The 21,728-nt window shown below is 43.9% G+C and overlaps 1 protein-coding gene across 1 annotated transcript in view; it reads right to left on the bottom strand.

Annotated features, from left to right (window-relative positions):
- FAM188B (family with sequence similarity 188, member B) overlaps positions 1-21,728 on the bottom strand; it is a gene marked incomplete at its 3' end in the record, with an annotated part of 25,813 nt that overhangs the window by 384 nt on the left and 3,701 nt on the right. The window contains exons 4-10 of the mRNA XM_010135958.1: positions 11,859-11,917; positions 11,425-11,534; positions 10,194-10,310; positions 6,703-6,791; positions 2,399-2,500; positions 1,427-1,490; positions 20-85 (exon numbers count right to left, since the gene is read on the bottom strand). Coding sequence (XP_010134260.1) covers positions 20-85; positions 1,427-1,490; positions 2,399-2,500; positions 6,703-6,791; positions 10,194-10,310; positions 11,425-11,534; positions 11,859-11,917 — 607 coding nt within the window. The remainder of the gene's footprint in view (positions 1-19; positions 86-1,426; positions 1,491-2,398; positions 2,501-6,702; positions 6,792-10,193; positions 10,311-11,424; positions 11,535-11,858; positions 11,918-21,728) is intronic.

The following is a 21,728-nucleotide window of genomic DNA, read 5'->3' as shown; positions in this document are numbered from 1 at the left end:
GCTTCTCTGCATACAGTACCTGGAGAATGTTCTGCTGGAGGAATGCAACCAGATCTTCATATCTTGTGACACTATGTAGTATTAGCTGGGAAGAAACATAAGAATAAAAAAAAAGTCCCTGAATTAAGAAGAACTCACTTTTATAAACTGAACTAAAGTAGTCAAAACTTTAAACCTGATTGGAAAGATTTGAACTGGCAAAATGGAACAACGATCTAACAACATCTACCTCTTCCTATTGTTACTTGGTATAATGTTGTATCTCAGAACTTGCTGTATGTCAAGTGAACTTTTAAACACTGCTTCTCGTGGGTTTTAAGCTCGTCAAACCATTTGATTGAGTTTTCAGCACTGGTTAAGCAATGCAAAACAACTCCTAGAACAAACGTGGGAATGCTGCAGCTTTAGAAGTCGTAGAACTGATAAGCAGCTCAGGGGTTGTACCTACGTGACGAGCAGCTACGTATCAGAGCCTTCTTATCATACTCAGAGGATACTCCCCTGAATGCTCCTTTCTCTGTCCAGGAGACTTCACAGACCTGCACTGCAACACTCTTTGTCTACTTTTTCATCTCCAGAGTTTGATGGAAATTATGGTCTTGTGGATACTGGATGAGGAAAGGTCAAGTAGTTTGGATTATATTCCTTTCCATCACATTTTCACTGTGGCTATGACCATGTGCCCTTTGATAAGCAGCACTTAGAGGCATCACAATGGTGTGAGCTGCACTCTGAAATAGCCAGCAGCTCAGAATTATGAAAACTTATCAAATAATCTATCTTGTCTCTTGGAAGAGGATATTATAGCCAAGATATTCTGCTGCATTTGCCCTATTTATACAGGTTTTTGTCTTCCAGTTGTTCGAAAACTGTCTGGTTCTGCAAAGCTGTTGACACATCCATTCCTCCATTTAGCAGGCCAGCAATATTTCCTTAAACCACTGAAGCCTGGCTTATAACATCACCGTTAACAAAGCCATTTGAGAGCCTCAGATGGAAATAAAGGCACCACTGGAAACTACTTTGTCATTTGGAGCTTCTGGAGGAAAAAAAAAAAGGGAAAGAATTCAGTGTAAGACAAGAAGAAAATAATGTCTTTTGATGCTCACGGCCATGCTGGTCAACTTGAAAGGATCCACGTTCACTTTTATATCAGTAAAAGAAGGCACAGTTTATAAGCTTGAAAGGTAGACAGAACAAAAAGGACTTCAGAGAGCCCAGTTACCCACAGACCCTGCGACAACTCAGAGCCAGACAGACTACAGGATCTTGTTACATCCTGTTGGGTTTTGGATCACAACTGATTTGACATAAAAGATTTTAAAGCACTAAGAGAGCCGTGGAAATTGGATTCACTGCACTAAAACACGAAAAGCTAGGAAGAGGGTCTATGGAGAATGTTACGGTGAGGTACACAGAGCCTTACCGTTTCCAAGACTCCGTCTGCCTTGTATTTTCCTATGGGAGTGAACTGCTGCCTTCCCGATGGCCTGAAGAGAATGAGGAGACAAAACCAAAGGTCATGTTAAAAGGAACAACATGAGCCAAATATATTAGTATTTTCAACCCCTTTTTAAAAAACTACCTCTTGCTTAATAAAATCAAATTATATCTTAAACAAACTTTTATCCATGAAGCGTACCCTTCGGGCGTGCTCTGCTCTCAGCCTATTTAGCATGAATGACAAGTTTCTCTACACAGGAAGAGGATAAATACAGATTTAAGATGTTAATGACAGTTTTTATTGGAAAAGAATATTAGAGCAATGACATTAAAAAAGCAGAAGAACATATGTAAAATACCATCACAGAGGAAGTATTTTATAGGCGTAAAACATGCAAAATGCCATTTGAAATGTCTCTGGACTTGCTGGTTCTATTTTGGGTTTGAAGTAGAACTTTTGCACCCGAAAGGTTCTCTGTTATTTTTCAGCTTAGTTGATCTAATAAGAAAACCCGTCCTCTTCTCACAAAACCTATCTCACTTCAAAGTATCGGGTAGGACCCCGTACAGCCAAAGCCAGCGATCTAGAAGTTCGATGCCTTGTGCGCTGGCAGCACAAGCTGACCAGGAGGTAGCTACAGCTAATCGTGGCCATAACAGAATATCCTGCAATACGAGTTAAATGCTGCATCTGGAAAAATAACTCTTGGCAAAGGTTTTGGAGGAATCTTAGCCTCAGTGAAACCCACAGCATCTTTCACAGCAATTTCAAAGAATTTGACTATTCTGTCCCAGCTGCTGGGAGAGCAGCAATGACAGTCTGAGTTTCTCCCTAAGCCATTCTAGACTGCATGAATACCTCTTCCACGACTTTAATTCGGTAAAGCATGTACATCTCTAACAACCACGCGCACAGGAGCATTGTACAGCAACGACAACTGCTTCTCCCACTCACAGTGCCACAACTGCCTTCTCGTTGCCTCCCGCACGCCACAATATGTCTGCAATAGCCATGGTGAGGCACTTGGTCCTGTGAACTTCTGAGGGCTGAAGACACCTGTGGTCCAGGAAAGAGAAGAAACAGACAAGTACCAAGATGTGTATTGAGAAGTTTGCTCATTAGAGGGCAAACTGCCCCAATTACAGTAATCACAGTCACAGCAGGTTTGTGGCTAAAAGAACAAAAGCATGTTTTAGAAACTCTTCAGGTGTTATAATGTTTAATAACGAGACTCCAGCTAGTTTCCTCCAAAAATTGTCATTTAGGTATCTCAGTTCTTTTTATAGTCAAGAAAGAGACAACTTGGCCAACTCAGAAAAATCCTGAGTGAGTTGAACAGGCAGCTAGTATTCATTACTGAGAAGACAATCCGGGTATCAAGGTACAGCTGAATCCCACCTTTCTCTGAGGATTAAGCGTCTGAATGAACTGCCACGAGAGCTCTCACTGCATATGCCCCACGAGGACTTCTCAGCCCCGGACTGAACAGCTGACAGGAGGATGTGCTGCTGCTGAAGAGCTCTACAGAGGGAGATGCAACTGAAGTCACCAGTGGACTACGGGCTTTCTGGAACCATTCTTGAGGTGAACCACCTTAAATGTCATTTTAGGCATTTAAGAAGGCACTTTGGATCTTATGGAAGATAAGAAGATCCAGTGAATACAACTGTATCTAGAACAACTTTGTCTTTAAATTGCTCATAAAACAAACTGGGCACAGTGGATAGGTCTTAAGTCAGAAGCAAAACAGAAAATTGAGGGAAGTTAATTCACCTCAGTCAAGTGTTAATAGCCATGTGTGGCATTTGGGGGATCTGGATGAGCTTATGTTGCTCGTAACGGTGGCTGGACAGCTGTCCTGGGTGGCTAAGGTAAGCAAGTGTAAGCTGGCTGGCCCGTGTCTGTGTGTTCATGGCCGTACCCTCGTGGTACAGGTGAACCTAAGGGATGAAATGCACAGTCTCTACTTCTAGGAGGTTACTACTAAAGGCAGGCGGTGTTTCATTTGAAAGGAACAATTAAAAGAAAGCTATTATTAGCATTAAGAGCAGACTAAATAAGGTCCGATCAACAACAGGAACTGATACACACACATCTGTACTCATACCTGGAAAACTAATCTCCTAAAAGAAATGGTGGATGCGGTTTCAGGATATGTACTTATAATAAAGCAGGTAAATGCTCTTCAGGGAACAATATTGTATTGGCAAATAACGGACAGGAGAAGCTAATTCATCTTCAGATCTGTAACAAAACTCTTCTAATGTTCTACAACAGGGTTGTTTTACATATTAAATAAGGTTTTTAGTTTATAAAGGCCTTCATACTTAATTTCTTTCTCAAGTTTTTATTTCCTAACTCCTGTCAATAAACCCAAACCATAATGTTCTTACCTACTACTAAACTTTATCTAAAGCAGCATCTGCAATAAACACTATGCTCGTATTTTTTAATAAATCATGACCTAAAGCATTCAGGTAACTGACTCAGTGTTGGTCTGAGGAACCCCACTGTTCCTGGAAGACTTTCACGTAGGTGTTTGGCTTGGGACTTACACAACAACGTGCAAAGCTGCACAACAGTTACAGTAGTTTATTGATCCCAAACACATAAGCAACATCGTCAACACGCTTCCTACCAACCGTGTTTTGTGATGTCTTCTAATACGTCTTGTTATTCTAACATCCAAGGTGGGAATGGAGAAATAAAGGATCGGGAAGCCCAAAGACACATCATGGAAAACTGGCAGATTTACGAATAAAACCCAACATCCATGAGCCGGAAGGGCAACAGATCCACACCCCTGGGGAGCACAGAACTGCCATTTTCTTTAGTGGCTTCAAGAGCGTCAGTCTGAAATTCAGATCCAATCAGTCTTCAGAGTGTTACTAGCATGGGAGTTGATGTCAAAACCCGTTCCCAGCGTTTGAGTAAAAGATCTAATAATACAAAAGACTAAACAAGAAACACCAAACATCCAAAATTTAAACAGACTTTCAAGTCCCATGTCTGCCTTGAAGATAATGTTCATTTAGAGACTGTTTCCCGCTCCGAAGGATGTGAGATACGGGAAATAATTGGTGAGAGTTTTCAAGTAAAAAAAAATTATAGTCACAACTTTCTCTTATCTCTGTCTGTGTTCTAATACAGACACTCGGAAATTTATGGAAGCAGAGCAGCTAATTTATGTGTCTGAGAGAGGTAGCTGAGTAAGAAGTAGACATGATAATTATTCCTTGAACGTCGTAGGAGCCTGAAGTCAAACACTTACTCTGAAGTGGCTATTAGTTTGGAAATTCAGGTTAGAATTAGAAAGGAATATTAATTTCTCATTTCAAGCTCTGAGACTTCCCTTTCTGCCTGCCTGCCTAAGAGTTTCTGCCCATGGCAAACTTATCATAAGAAAAATACGTTTATCTCATGAATAGAGCAGTCCATCTGGCTATTCGTTTTTAGGAGCCTGGAGGCTATTAGCATGTCTGTGCCTAAAGACAAAGCGCTCACCTGCTAACCGGAAATTCCTTGGAGACGTCCTGCATGCTTCAGCACCATTTTTCATATACAAAACATGTAAAACCAAAATCTTTTAAAACCATGTGCATAATAGGAGCAGAAAACCAGGAGAGGTAAATATTGTCGAGGAAACAGAATAGGTCACAGCTGACAAGAGTTGGGACACTTATGGTTTAAACCATTCAGCTTCAATCCACTTATTTGGGTGTCATAATTTTATGACATTCACGATCACTGAACCACGTTGAAAGAGGAAAAGGTTAACATCGCTGTTTTTACTAAGGCTGACCTGAGATTCAAAGGGTCTGAGGAGCAGGTGATGAAAGGCTGTCCTCCAAGCTGAAATAAATCCTTGCTTTTCATAACCAGAAACGACTCTTTGGTGCATTCTGTGGAGATTCCTGGTCATAATGTCTAAATATAGACTGATTTTCATGTGTGGAAGTGTCTGAGTTTTTTCTTTTGTGTGTACAAGAGCCTCATTCGGCCTTGAAAAGTCTACCCTCATTACCATCTGAACTGGAATAATGAAGTTCTGTTAGCAAAATTTCACAAAGTGTGCTCTGAGCAGCTGGCTGGGTATGAATTACAGACAGTAATTCATGGGAGAAAACAACCAAACAACGGAACGTTGTAGAATTAACTCGCCGTTCCGTCTGCCTGTGTTTTACCCCGCTCACCCCATCTCTCGAGCAGCCCATGCTAATTGCCTTTAAGAGACTTCAAGGAACAGGCAATGTTCAAGCCCAAACACTGAATTTCCATCAGGTGCCAGACAGAACTACGGAAACTCAAGAGATCCCGTCACTCTTCCAAACTGTTCCAAGCAGAAAAGTGCATATTTAAGGCCAGTTTTTTATGCACAATGAACAATTTTTCATTGTAAGGTAATGAAGTTCAGGAAAAATCTCAGCAGCAAAGCTTTTCTTCCAACTAAACTGGGTCAATGTAACAACCATAAACAACACAAGGTGGTGGCAGCGTACACCAGTAAAATACTGTTATCTCTGTTCAACAGACTGTACCTATAAAGTACAGCAAAGCTTTCTGAAATTTCTTTTGTAATGGTCTTAATTTTGTATTGAAAACAAAAGGCAAATACAAGAAGTCTGGGGTAATAAAGTCATTTTTTTAGACATTATTTTCCAGCATTTCATTGAAGAATCTCTGTTCCTTTAGCAAAGTGACAAACACGTTAATATTTCAGCAGTCCAAGCAATATTCCTGTCAATACATAAAAATATTCCTTTAAAGCAAGTAGAAAATACACACAGAGAATTTAAATTCAAATTCTGTTACAGAGCTTAACTGTGAAAGACCAAATGCAGTGGCAAGAAAAGAAAATTACATCTATAGCTTTCATTTTTCACCCTCCCTGAGATCCCTAGCACCAAAACCTGCCTGAATTTCATGGCCTTTCAAACCTTGATTACTCTTTCTTTGTAATCATATTTCCATGGGATCTCAAGGTAAATAGTTTTCACTGGCTTCGATTCAGCTGCTGGATTCTCTTAGAGGTTCTCGGGTTAATCACAAGCAAGTAATTAGACAAATAAAACACCAATCTCTAAATTCCTATAGATGAGAGGAATGTAAAACCAAGTAAATCTTATGCTACTTTCTCTCTCAGAGGCAAAGAGAAGTCCAATAAGTTCAAAATCAAAAGGCTCCTGAGTGGCTGCAGCAGAGAAAAAGTATTTTTACTTCTATATGGAAAATACTTCTGGTGCCAACTGCTGACTTACCGAGTGTCTTTATTCCTGTTACTGTCTGCAAAGAGAAGCTGCTGGAGGACACAAGCTTGAACTGCAGCCAGGACTCCACACGGGCCGCCCTGAGGGGGATGATGGGACAGGACACTCCATGAGCAAAACCATTTGTGCTGTTTGATGCTGCTGAAAACTTTTGCAAGCCATGTGCTTCCATTCAGGCATAAGCCATTGTGTCACCTCTCTCCTCCCATCCATGGCTTTGTAGTGCTCTCTGTTGCTTTTTCTTGTTTGTTTGTTTGCAAGCCAATGAAAATCAGTGTTACTAACAGGTATTGTGTTTCCCACCTATTTTTCCTGAAAATGCCTGAACACCGATAACGTCAAAGGAGTTTTAAATCTGTTCTGTGATTATGCAAACAAACAAAAGATCTCCCGATCCCTTTAGCCACAGCCTACCCTGACTTCCAGAGAGACACCGACGCTGCCTGTTTGCCGAAGGGAGGAAATCAGCTTTGCTCTTTTGCCTCCCCTCAAGTTCCCACCTCCATCGATAAACACAGCTTTATGCGCAGCCCTCTGCACCAGGCAGCCATCTCACTGGCGAAGGGAAAGCGAAGGAAGTCTGAACCTTTCAAGTGATTTACGTTGGGAAAAGTATCACAATACCAGCAAATACCGTATTAATTTTAAACTTTATGAAAAGCAGATTGACAGGTCTTTTGGAAGTCTGTGGGATGGGGTAGCAAGGCATTTCCCTCTCCTTGCTTCTTCCCTGACATCCAGCCTGCCTGACCCCATCATATGCCCCAGACCTGTTCCTACGGGTCAACCGTATCACAGAGACAGCTACACGAGTTATCCTGAGGAGCAAATGCCCTCTTGTCTAGAAAACTTCATCCAGCATAACTTGCCTTCCCTCATCACTCAATTCTCTCCCAGGTGCCTCATGTCGTATTATTTATGCTGAGGAGTCAGAGAAAAGCCATCATTTGTCTGGAACATCTACGCGGGAACGAGTGAGTTATGCAGGACCCAAGATGAACGTCACAGGTACCACAGTACCACATTACATCGGTAGTTCCGGCAATTACTGCAACTTCACAGAGGATTCAGCACATTCAGTCCCACAGATGCTGCCTCTGTGCCTGTCAGCACATGCTCCATCCTCAGAAACGGGCTCATTCTTAACATTAGCAAGTCCATTACTTACACACGGGCCCAGCCTAAACCAACAGCCCATACGGGCTGACCTAGCAGAGCTTTGTCTGCCCACGTAAACTTCAGAAAAATAATGAGGGCAAGAAAGTCTAGACCATCCAGCAGGTTTTCTGGAGAGTCTGTGCTCTGATTTAACCCAGGCCCAGGTCTACGTTGTTGTTACTCTCCACAGCATGAGATGAACCCAGGACTGCACGGCTGTCATATGCTATGGTTGCACCCTTGATTTCCTCTGCGGATGACAACCAGGCTGGGATGAATCAATTTAGGATTGGTCAAACTCTCCTCAAAACCCTGGAGGAGAATGAAGAGTGCTAGTTTCAAACAGCAACGTGATCAGACGGACCAGTTTAAATCTCAGGTTGTCCTAAGCACAGCATCAAGCCTAATGGAACAGGACCTTGCACTGTATGCCACCCAGAAAATAAGGGTCTTGTAATCAGAAAATAGCTTAGAGATAGATACCTTCCACTTCTCATTGATGTCAGACACACACTGCCTCTCTATAATTATTTACTTAACTAATGAGTGAACCGACTGATATATTAAGGAAAAAACCAAAGTTTATTTGAGTCCACCAGGGAAAGCTTCCCAGTTAAAAACCCTACAGGAACCACTTTAGCCATCCTCTTACAGCATCGCAGAAACTGAACATAGGAGAGAACCAAACAATTGTGCAGCTGAAATGAAGTTTGGAAGTGAGGAGGAATATATTAACTACCTGAAAGAAACACATCTAAGCAGAACACTCCGGTTTACCATTTCTGTTGTGGAATTTACAGTAGGGAATTTCACAGCCAGTGAGCTGCTAGGAGTGCTGAGACATCCTTTCTCTAGCAGCAGGGCTGGAAATGTCAAAGCAGCATTTACCGTGGACAAATGACCACTACTGCCATGGTTCCTCGTGGAGTGCAGCATCTAAGCACTTTTATCCACCAGGTTTTATTTAAACATAAGCAGCTTTCTTCCAAGATCATCAGCCTAATGCAAGATTTAACTAGACAAGGTGAGTCGATTAAACATCTTAATGATGTGTTTATTAGCCACTGCCCTTGCCCCAGGGCCTCCCCTTCATCTGTATAGCACATAATGGTCGACTTCTCTCAATCCGGAAAAAGATTTTCTGCATCGGGGCAGAAGCTTGATGAGTGTTTCTTACAGAGATGTCTGCTCCTTCCCTAGTCCTTCCTGAAGCCCCCACACCATTACTCTTAAGCGACCTCGTGCATGGATAACCCAGAAGCACATGTAGAGTCACAGGACAGGGACAAAAGCATTAAGCTGCAACTGTGGAGGGTGCATTTTTACGACGGACCTGTTTGACTTTGGAGGCAACTACACATCCCGTGTCCTGCTTGTGGTCGCTGATCTAGTCTATGCAATGGCCAGCTGAGAAACCAGGCTGACCAACTGCATCCGGCATCCAGAGCAGAAGGACAGCCGGAAGCAGTGCGGTCTCGGCCTGTGAGAGCCAGGTGCCCAGGGAAGGTTGACGAGGTAGACACCAGGGGAACCCTGAGTCTCCCACTGAACACTCTAGACCAGAGAGATCTTTGTTAATACCAAAAACTTCTGTGATTGGGTGCATGACTTCCAGGGTGGTTTTATCAGCTCTGGTCACCACAGGGACCTGACTGAGCTTTTAGAAAGGGCCTTTTGGCAGCTGATGTCTAGGAATGACGAAAACCTTGTGTTGGGGAAGAGCTGGCATCTTGTGGCTGCAGTCCAGAATTACAGCCACAGGGCTGCAAAAGAGGTGTTCCCCCAGCAGCCCCAGTGTCCCATCCCCTGACACTGCAGGGACACTTGTTCGCTTTTCTCTTAGGAGTGAGCCTCACGACGTGACCCTCTTATCTAAGAGGCAAAAATCTCCCTGTGACTTCCCAGGCACTGCAGGAAATTCTTGCTACGTCCCCCCATTTTGAGACAGATCAAGCTCCCTCTTAAACTTGCTAAATATTGTCCCCTTTTTCTCTTAAACGCCACCCTTGATTTATGCCCTTTTATTCTTTTACCACCTCTAGCTTTCAGCTGAAGTGTCTTGTCTTCCTCCCTCCAAACAGCTCCCTGTCACACACACATTTCCACACTTCCTGTGGCATTTTTAAGTTTCCCTCAGAAATACTCCATCCATCTCAAGCCTCCTAACAAGACTTGACAAGGTGACGTCATTCAGTGGTAACCAGAGAAGTTAGAGAAACAGAAGAATCTTTAGAAGACTCTTTTTTTTACACTGCTGAAACATGCAGTCTTTGTATACTCAGCGTCAAAAGCAAAGATCACATTAAGGAAGTCACTTACAGTACCTTTTTTTGCACAATGCCGTATTTTAACTGCGGTGTGTTGTTAAATGTAAAACTCTGAATTTTCCATTCTTCACTGAAGCAAAAAAGACTGGAGCCAAACAAAAGATTTTTTAATTCCTATTTTAAAAAAAAGGAGAGAGAGAGAGAAAATTCCTCATTTTAAAACCAAATTCCAAACACAGGTATGTTTTCTCGCAGTAGTATGTAGAAGAGAAAGGAGGAGGGTGGAAGGGTAATGACTAACTCCCTGTAACCACCCTTTTCTGTTTTATACCTACTGTAAATAGCAACACTCAAATGAAAAGGAGCAATTTTTTCCTTTTCCTGCCATACTCCTTCCACTCATAATGCTCTGTGTTGCCCAGCATAGGAAACTGTCTATGCACATCGTCTGGGGCACAGTTTCCCATGAAAGCATGACACAACATTGTCCTAAATTTAACAGCTAGAAGGGCAACGCCTACTAACGGTGCCGCTCGGGAGAACAGGACCCTGCTGGACACAGCGTGGAGAAAAGGCAGGAGGTTTTGCCCGTCCAAGTTGCTCATATGAGAAAACCGTTACTCCGGGGTTTAACCGCTGCAGGTCAGATGGCACACCAGCACCTGCCACGTCCAGATCTCGGCCCTGAACAACGGCAGACCACGGCTCGTCAGGAACAGCTACTCGGAAGATGGCATCCATGCCGAAGTAACGCTGAGCAAGTAAGAACAGGCTGCTCAGCATTTGTTTAGTTACTCAGACCGCTTTGGTCTAGAAATGAAATGGGAAGGTACCTCATTATCTTTTCTCTGTTTTTATTCCCTCTAAATGGGAATGAAAATACTAAAAGCATTTAACGGTTCCATCTCTGCTCAGACTAAGGAAGATAGGCAAGGGAGAAACAGTGACAGGGAGCAATGGACTTGTTCTGAGCCACTGCCTAGAGACTGAGCAACTGAATACCTGACCAGAGGCATTAATAAAACAACACAAGCTTCATTAATTAAAGCTATTATCTGTGCTTCGAGTGGGCAGCTGCTTTCTGGTGCTCTCCTCTGGTCTTTTGCTGAGTTTTGGACAGGCATCCCTTTTTCACCTGAACACCAAGTAAGGAACCTCCTCAGGATGCAGTACGGCACATGTTAAACCACACACAGACACGCAACCCAGCGCGATCCATTGCAGCTTTGACTAACTGAACTGAAATAACGTTCTCACACATCTATCTGACCATCACCGTTACTCTTACTTTTGCAAGTGAAATATCAATTGCCTTTGATACGACTTGAAGCGTATACAGCGTGGAAAGATCCGGGTTCTTACTAACTTCTCTAGTTGTTTCTTCATCCTCAACATCAACTGAAAGACAAGAAAAATTCCTATAATACATTGGATGAAAAAAAGGGCTTCCTTCAGCCCGCTCAGTACCAGGGGACGGATCATCAATCTGACAAGTAACCTTTCTTGCCACCTGTCTTTATCCAAAAAGAAAATACAGTTTTAGCCAGAAAGGACAGATGAAAATTACATGAGCCCACCTTTGTTTGATTGCTTCTTAATGACTCCTTTACAGCCTTACCCAGGAAGTTAATAGCACGTGCAATTACCTCGAATCAACCACGAGTTACAAAAGGAGCAACTCAGTTACAGGCAAAAGCCAAACTGAAGCTTGACATCACTTACCTAATTCTAGGACATCTTTCATCTGGTCTTCTTTAGAGCAAGTGGATGTTGCAGACTTCCTACATGAAAATTAATCAAAAAAATTAATGACCAAATGTTAACTCTTACTAAGGAAAGTTTTTGCATGAACAAGAAATAGGGAGCATGCCCACAGAAGGGCACCAGTTTTTATGTTCATACATCTACACACGGGGGAGGCGTATGTGTGTGTGTGGAGAGAGAGATAATAAAAGATGCAGACAGACAGAAAATATATTCAACGGCTTTCACCTTTAGCTTTTAAAATGTTCTATACAACTGAGTTTGAATTTTTATACACATATATATCAAAATGAATTTTTATAGAGAGTAATCAATGGTGCAAAAACATTTTCAGCAGAAAAGAGCTGAACTCCAGGGGTTCACGAGGCAAAGCAGCCAGAACACAGCAGCATATTGCAAGTGGTCCAGGATTCCAGTCCCCTTTCAGCACCAGTTTCATGTCATTGGTGTGATTCCCACACACGTCAGCTCCTGCAAGCTCACACAGAGTTGTGTGAGAAACCCACAGGGGTGGGTGTCAGGCTGCCCTGAATTCCGAGTGAAGGGTATTCACATGTGTGTGACTGCTGCTGAGCTCCAAGGCTCAGGACATCCAATAGCGTTACATCCCCGATCGGGATCGGGATGAGATACCAGTTAGTCATTAAACTACCTGAAATACCCAAGTATTGTAAGTGCGAATAGGTGTTAGCCTGGCTGCCTTTGCCAGGGTAATTTTTGAATCCACTAAAAGGTAGCAGTCGTTCAACTGCCCTTGTGATTTAATTGTGTATAACGTAAGTAACAGGTTAAAAATTCATCAACCAACTACTAAAAGGACTAAGCATTTAATCTTGGCTGTGAAGTCAGAACCCAAGTAGAATGTCAGACTTCTGGGGATGAGATGGGTTTATTCTTCCCGTTGAATTTGTACCAAAATGAATTCAGAAAGAAGGGAAAGTTTCAAGTAACTAATGTGAAAACAGGGTCCTTCCTTTTTTTTCAATACCGCATCCCTGGCCTTTGCTTTGGAACGAAGGCATCGCACCGGCAGTCCCTTCAGAAATAGCACGGAATAATTTCCTCAGCAACATTCTTTCTATGCACGACATTATTACAGCAACAACTGCTGTCACATCACATACTTTCCATTAATTTAATTCCCCTTTTCAGTGTGTGAAAGACAAATAAAAACAGAACATGGACATATCGCACAGGAATTTTCCAGTTCAAAACCATTTTGGCAGCTTTCTCACTAATAGTCTTAGATACTGTTAGATGCACTTTTTGTTTTCTCTACAGACAAGTTAAAGGGTTTACGCACTGAAAGGACGATGGCCACAACTCAGAAAAGATCGGATGGGGATGGATCCTCCAGGGTACCAGGGACCTCAGGTGAAAACAGAGAGGATGCCCAGCAGGTCCATGCAAACACGATGACCGGGCGCACCGTTGTCTAGTGGCCATCACTAAATATGACAGAGCTTCTAATGCGATACAGAGTTTAGTACAGGTGACTGTGGTATATTTTAAAACACAAGCAGATCTCCCCTTGCTTATGCTAACACTGAGTTTCAGTTGAGATTTCGTGCTGCTAGCTACTTGCTAGTGTTTTCATCTCTCCTGGTCAGGGAAAGGGTCTCAATGACAATAAATTTGCCGATACAATGGTTTTCAGCCAAGGACTCATGTCACAACTGCACGTGGACATAACCACGACCTGCATTTTTGTTTTGCCTGAGATTGTCTCTTTTTTCCTACAGAATAACGTGTTTCTTCCTAGGCCAAGCCATTTTGATCTAGTTTTGCCAAAACAGAGCTCTCAACACTTAAGGCGGCAGCACTAGAGGTTACGGCACCCTGTCCAGCCTCAGTAGCTCTTCAGAAGGGCTCGGGTGTCCTAGAGGTACTGTATCATCTCTCCTGGCTTCATGAGATGTCTTGGATTCCTCAGAGTCTCAACTTGCCCTATATACTTATGTTTCGACATGTAGATCACGATCTACATCAAATTACCACCCCTGATTCGTTGCTGTCCCAAACATTTCTCCTCGGTAGTGTTTCATCTGAAAAGATCTGTAGGTGAAAATAAAGCCAAGTATGGTACAATTCATACAGAGCTTGCCCAGCACCAGGCTTCGGAACGGCACGGAGGGACATGGTTCAGGGACCCCGGCAGTGCAAGTGAACGGTTGGACTCAATGAGCTTAAAGGTCTCTTCCAGCCAGGTGATTCTGGGATTGTTTTCTGCAAAGTCTAAAAGGTTTTGGTTTTACACCCATTCCAGGAAGAACCAAGTCCGGGATGCAAAGTGCTTTGAATCCTCAAGGCACAAAGAAATTCCCATCAAGCTGAGGAAAGTGCTGACACCAAAGATTGATGGAGGGTGTTTTCTGGTCAAGAGGGGTATTTTTGCAGGTGTAGGCTCCCTCCTTAAGGGGAACTTGTGTTTCTCAAAACACTGTCAGGATATTTACTGCAATTTCCATTTCAGCAGAAGGTTACTGTTCCAGGAAAATTCATCATATACATAGATCCATAGGGTTAGAATACTTGGGAAGGGGGAAGTCATCTGTCATGGCAGAAAAATGGGACAGGAAGAAAAATTGTTGCATTATAAACACACTATACAGCACTTTCTCTAAACATTTGAACATTCCTATCTGATCTTTGTGCACTGCAGAAAACTGAATTTACACAAAACAGCTGAACTCGCAGAGAAAGCTCTTCCCAGAACGATAATGCACCCACCCTCCACTATTTCCTGTTTATACCAACAAACACAAGAGAGAAAATCCACAAAGGGGATTACAAAATAAACAGTGACCATCAGTGGCTTAAAGCCAATGGGCTGGTTAACACTTATCCTCACTGCCTGGCTACAAGAGCTGTTCCGTGCATCTCTTCTGCACAATAATTCAGTGTCAGGATGACCAGAAGTCACGAGGCAATCCTCCAGTCCCGTGCTGTTACACCATAGTCAGACATACACGATGCTCTTGGTGTAGTGGGTAAGAGCTGGAGAGTAGGTAAGAAATTACACTCTGTTACTATTTTCAAAAGGGTAAACGGGCCTTTACATGCCATGTGACTTGCCACTGCTTTGGGGCAAGAGAAACAAAAAAACCCCAGAATTCATAGAATCTCAGCATGGTTTGGGGTGAAAGGACCTTAAAAATCATCCAGTTTCCCCCCCTGCCATGGGCAGGGACACTTTCCTCTAGAGCAGGGTGCTGAGAGCCCCGTCCAGCCTGGCCTGGGACACTGCCAGGGATGGGGCATCCACAGCTGCTCTGGGCAACCTGGGCCAGGGTCTCACCACCCTCACAGGGAAGAATTTCTTCCTCATATCTGCTCTAAACCCACCCTATTACAGTTTAAAACTGTTACCCCTCGTCTTATCACTACACTCTCTGATAAAGCTCCCTCCCCATGTTTCCTGTAGCCCCCTTTAGGTATTGAAAGGCTGCTCTATGGTCTCCCTGGAGCCTTCTCTTCTCCAGGCTGAACAACCCCAACTCTCTCAGCTTGTCCTCATAGGGGAGGTGCTCCAGCCTCTGGTCATCTTCATGGTCTCCTCAGGACCCACTCAAGCATGTCTTTCTTACATGGAAGGCCCCTCAACACAGCACTGCAGGTGGCATCTCACCAGAGTGGAGCAGGTGGGGAGAATCCCCTCCCTTAACCTGCTTTGATGCAGCCCAGGATGTGATTGGCTTTCAGGGCTGCGAGTGCACATTGCTGGCTCAGAAACAGTTTTTCATTCACCAACACCCCAGGTCCTTCTCTGCAGGACTGCTCTCCATCCACTTGTTGCCCAGCCTTATTTGTGCTTAGGATTGCCCCGACCCAGGTGCAGGACCTTGCACTTGGCCTTGCTGAACTTCATGATGTTCACAATGTCCCACCTCTCAAGCCTGTCCAGGTCCCTCCGGACGGCCCCCCTGCCCTCCAGCGTGTTGACTGCGCCACACGGCTTGGTGTCATCAGCAAGAATGTGTGCTTGATCCCACTGTCCATGTCACTGACAAGGATGTTATACAGCATCAGTCGCAATACTGACCCTTGAGGCATACCACCCATCCCTAGTCTTCTCTTGGACTCTGAGCCCTCGACCAAACTCTTTGAGGCACCTGCTAAAAGACACTCCACAAAGCACCGAGAAGAGCTCTCAGTATTCTACATTCAACCAGTTGACACCACAGGAGATGAATACAACCCTCTGTTCCATTTGCCATACATGAAGTACCAACTCTGTCTGGTTTTGGCCTTCAATTTTCAGGCCATTTATTTTTCAGGATGTGGAATTTTCGTGGCTGTACATTTTCTGTCAGAAACCTCAGATTTGTAACAGTCCAAACCACTGTAGCCTTATTTTAGCAAAATAAATGACCTTCCTGAAAGCTAATATCAAGTAAGAAAGAAGACAAAAGCTCACACTGAGGAGTGGGGTAGTTTCCTCACCTCATTATATTATTGTGAGAAATAACGTATACAGAGAAGAGCCTATCAGTGGGCGCACAAACTGCCCAGAGAGACTTTACCCTGTGGTGAAGTAATCTTAGGGAGAGTAACACACAGGGGGACTAAAATTCCTTCTGCTACTGGTTGTTTACTGGTTGTTTACTGGTTGTTTGTAAGGAGCAGGTTATTTCTCATGCTGCTTCCTACCACTCCCCAGGATGCTCGACACAGCGACAGGAAGTGGTGTGAAGCTCCACCAGCAAAATAGGATGTATATGATCTGTTCTTGCTTTACGTTTGAGAAGATCTAGAGTCCCTCTGTGTTGGAATGCGCAAAGCAAACTCTCAACTGACTGCACGCATTTTAGGCAATGGGCTGGACCTTCCCCGTTCTACATCCTTTCCAAAAATAAAGAAATGATACCGAAGCCATTTGTCATTTCCAGTAATTGCAAAGTGCTTCTTCCTATGGAGTGCTGGAAAAATACTAAAAGGGCAAATGGCAGCACACACAGATGTTATGTGGAAGGCTCTGATGCCATAAATCCATTGGCACAAAACAAAAGTCACAATAGTTTATTACTTTTATTTTAGATTCTTTCTTCCGGTCCAAGCATTATGTTATAAAAGGTGTTATGCAACACCAGATACTTGCAGGTTTCACTCCTGAGTGACCTGGCAACTACAACCCCTCTCTTTTTGTGTTATGGGCTATTGAAATCCATAATCCCCAAAGGTGACCCCATTTTGTTTGCCAATTATTCTTCTTCTGATTGCCAACTGCGAGAGTTAAATAAAGGCTTACTCCCCGGCCGGCGGCTGAGCACACCGCGGGAGGGCTCTGGGGAAGGGGCCGACTGCACTGCTCTTACTGTGCTTCCTGCCTACAAAGCCACACCGAAGCCTCGACGAAGGTTCGAGGTGAAACCACGTGCTTCTTCATGTAGCTTAAGGACAATGCCTGGTGCTCGGCACAGATCACAGCCAGTCGAAGATGGAAGGAAACACTCAAAGGTCATTCACTATTAGGCCGCTCCAATGGCGCATTCCTTTCTGTTCCTTTATCCAAAATGTTGCACTCTGACTAAACTGCTGTTTCCTGGAAATGCCACCACTGCCCAATACATCCTCTTCCTCTCGCAGTGGGAAAAATGTAATGACTTCCTCAGACATTGCTCATAGACAACTGCATTCCATGGAGGACACTGGCACACACCGAAATCTGTTGGGGTTTTCTGAGTGATTTCTGTTTAGAACAATGTGGCCACCCGAGCTCAGCCTCATTTCACAGAGCAGGCTGTCAAGGTGATGAGTATTTTCAGCAACTGTTCAGCGTCTCACAGGAACAAAACTTTATTACTTACCAAAGTGTCAGATACTATTTTAGACAAAGGAATCTCATCTGACACACAGGTTTTGTATATAACAGCGAAATATTACGGCCCACTTGGCAGAAGTGAATTCACTCTTGTTGGAAAAACTATTTTTACTCCAAAATGCACAGTAGAAAAGACTGCTGCCAATCCTAACTCTTGGGTAAACAACATACCTTTCCTAAGTTTGCTGGAACTATTTTTAATTTGAGTTGGAAATTCAATTTTATTTAAGAAGTACAATTAAAATTGGAATGTTGATTCACATTCTTTATGAAATCCGACATTCACACACTAACCTCCATTCGGCACCGTTTCAGTGACAGGCCATATTTAAAAGAGGGCAACCACTTCGGCGCTCTTCTTTCAGACATGAGTTCAGAGCAGCTGAGGTTGGAAGGGACTCTGGAGCTCACCTAGTCCAACTCTTTTGTCAGAGCAGTTCAACTAGAGGAAGCTGCTCAAGGCCATATCCACACACGTTGCGAGTATCTCCAAGGATGGAGACACCACAGACTCCCTGAGACCTGTCCAGTGTTTCCACTCACACAGGAAAAAATTCCTTGATCACCTTTGTCAGGTAGTTACCACCTCGTGCCCTGCTTTGCAGCTTATGCTGATGGAGGAAACCTCAAATCCTGCTCCGAACTTGCTCAGAAACTCGTGGCCAACATTCTCTGTCAATGTTCTAATGCAAATCTGCATGGCCAGGAACGATACAAGACAAAACTGTGTGAGAGGATCTTGGCCGTTCCAGGCATTCAGTCATGTATAACTGACAGGTATAGGCTAGGTCGTCCCATAGGAAACAAGCCTGTTTATTCCTGTTGTAAACAGAAAGTATGAATATTAATCCTTTAAGGACCAGAACACTTCCAAAAGATTGTTCTGAAAGTCTCAGCTATGTAAAAGAACAATATTTTTTTAAAAAGCATGTATTTTTAAAGGACTTAAAGGAAATCTTTGAAGAAGATTAGTATTTTCTTTTCATCTAAGGGTCTCCTAGCTTCATAAAAGTGAATTTTCTAGGGCTTTATGTTGGTACATATGGCAGGGAAAAGGCAGGAATTTTCAGGGACACAATGGGTTCACCTGTGCTGGTCTCCATTCAGGATGAAGCAAGCCACAGGCAGCTCAGAGAGCAAAGTGAAGCCACTCACTCCGTGTCAGTCTTGCACGGAAATGCAGCAAGTTGAAGGGAGGGACCTTTTCTACAGGATCACATACTGCCTTACCACAGAAGATGAGTCTGACTTCATCATTCTACTGGAAAGGCCATTTTGGAGGAAAACACGCTAAACCACTGAGGAAACAGTTTGCAGTCAACGTTTGAAACTGAAAGTAAGGTGGCACATGTCCGTGATAAACCGCAGTGACAAAAGTGCTATTGTGATTTTATAACGCTGGATATCACACCATGAGCAGGAGGTGACTGTTCCAACCCTGTACTAGTGAAGAGTCACAGTGTGACAAAGGCAGAGCAGTCCTTGAACACATGGAAGAAATACAAAACACATCTATAAAACCTAACAGCAACATTTCAGAGCTGGGAAGATAAAAATACAAGCTTTAAACAAAAAATGCCTAAAGGAACATGAAAAACATTTAGAATTATTTTAAGAGAGGTGAATATGTAGTAAGGAACAGAAAGGTCAGCCAAAAATCAACTTCAGCGATGGATAACAGGGAAGAAAAAAGCAAATGCAGGTGGAATATAAGGGGAAAATTCTCAAGACTAAGGACTGTTAAGACACTGGCATATATCCTCAGGGGAGTGGCGTCACTTGAGTCATTTAAGACTGGACTAGACAAAAACCTAGAAAAACTTATTACAGCAAATATATATATAGAGAGAGCAATGAATAATCTGCCCTAGAAACAAATGACCTTGAGATATCTTTTCCATCTGTAATATCTGCGATTCTATGAAATATGAATAATACTCCACCAAGGCACTCGGTAGCTATGGCAATTCACGGACCCTGCCCGCTTCATGGCAGAACGCAAAGCTCTGCTACAAAAAGGCTTATCACCAAACACGAGTGGCAATTTGGGAGCTGCTAATGAGGCCCAGCTAAGGCGAACTCAGCTGAGAGACTATGGCAGGAAGAGACATTCTGATGTGAAAGTCATTGGCACTTGCTTTCCTGGTGAAGTACAGGAGAGGCACTCAGGTTTTGGTTGGAAAAGACATCTGAAGCCAAGGTACACAGTCGTAAAACAGTCCCTGCTGTGTGAAATATTCATCTGTACTGGCAGCCTTCGGAAGGGAAACCACTCGCTCACACTCGGTTTGCAGCCAAGCCCGATGGCAGGGCAGAGGAGGGGATGGCAGAGGCAATGAGAACAACGGGATAGGCAGGGTGACCGCTCACAATGGAAGGATGAGTGGATAATCAATTATCTTCCTTGCTGCTGAAACTGTGTTACACATCTCTGCCTTTGGACAACGGCATCCTCTGCTGCACCTTTCAAAACCTCACTAATGGCAGGAGGAAATTTTCATTCCGAGGTAACGACATTCCCATTTCTTTTTGCCTTTCTGACAGCCATTCCCTTTTAGTTTATAAGAGACTGGCACGATATCCTCGACTTCAGGTCCTGGTGGCTAAGCCTGTTGTTCCCTTGGCTCTTTGACTCCAGTTTTCACTTTTCCCTTCTTCCATTGCTCTGATTCTCGTTTCTATGCTATTTTTCTTGGAATTGGGGGAGGGAGGGTGGTTTGCTTTATACCTGAAAACTAGAAGTTCAAACATCACAATATGTTCTTCTTGACTACCAGAAGTGAAGTGAGGTCTCCAGATAATATCTGCCCAGCTACCTCAGCGTAAAGTGGTTCCACTGCCCTGCAGAACGGCCCGGTCAGAATGCAGCTGGCCAGCTCAGATTTACTCATTTAGAAACTATGCAGCTGAGAACCGGAGGATTTCCACACACCTACCACACCTCACACTGACAGAATTACGGGGCATGGAAAATCAGAAGAGCACTTCAACTTCAGAGGGTGCATAAGCAACAACTGTCGTATGTCTCTGTAGCTGAGACACAAGAACTGCTCTCAGCTGCTAGAAGGAGGTTTTGCTTGCCTTCCCCTTATTTTGTTCACTCGAATTGTGAAACATGGGGAAATCTTGACCTTCTAACACCTTTAGCCCTCCCAATTCACTCATTATTCACCACGGGTTTTCTGAAAAAGCAATAGAAAGATTTTAATCCAAGATTAGGCATCAACTTCAACACCTTTTTTTTGCAGTTCCTAAAGATCATGAATTCTCTTCCACTACAGACTCTCACTCTTTATTTTGTGTGCTCAGTTTCACAGAATCCCATAATCACCTGGCTGGAAGAGACCTTTCAGCTCATCCAGTCCAACCGTTCCCCTGCACTGCCAGGGTCCCTGAACCATGTCCCTCAGCTCCACACCCACACGCTGTGAAACCCCTCCAGGGATGGGGACTCCAGCACCGCCCTGGGCAGCCTGTGCCAATGCTGCACAGCCCTCTCTGGAAAGAAATTGTTCCTGATGTCCAACCTAGATCTGCCCTGGCACAACTTGAGGCCATTTCCTTTTGTCCTGTCACTTGTCACATGGGAGAAGAGACCAACCCCCACCTCACTACAACCTCCTGTCACAGAGTTGTAGAAAGCGAGAAGTCTCCCCTCAGCCTGCTCTTCTCCAGGCTGAACAACTGGAGTAGTTCCTTCAGCTGCTCTTCACAAGACTTGCTCTCCAGACCCTGCACCAGCTTCACTGCCCTTCCCTGAACACATTCCAGCACCTCAATGTCCTTCGTGGAGTGAGTGGCTCAAAACTGGACACAGTACTCAAGGTGTGGCCTCAGCAGTGCCCAGTACAGGGGAACAATCCCTGCCCTGCTCCTGCTGGCCACACCAGTGCTGGTACAGGCCAGGAGGCCGTTGGCCTTCTTGGCCACCCGGGCACGCTGCTGGCTCATGTCCAATCAGCTGGACCAGTTCCCCCAGGGCCTTTTCCTCCGGGCAGTGTCCCGGC

Source organism: Buceros rhinoceros, unplaced genomic scaffold, assembly GCF_000710305.1.
Source record: "Buceros rhinoceros silvestris isolate BGI_N320 unplaced genomic scaffold, ASM71030v1 scaffold15755, whole genome shotgun sequence".
Taxonomy (NCBI): domain Eukaryota; kingdom Metazoa; phylum Chordata; class Aves; order Bucerotiformes; family Bucerotidae; genus Buceros; species Buceros rhinoceros.
Note: the sequence above shows the minus strand (reverse complement) of the source record. Positions and strands in the feature narration are given on the sequence as shown.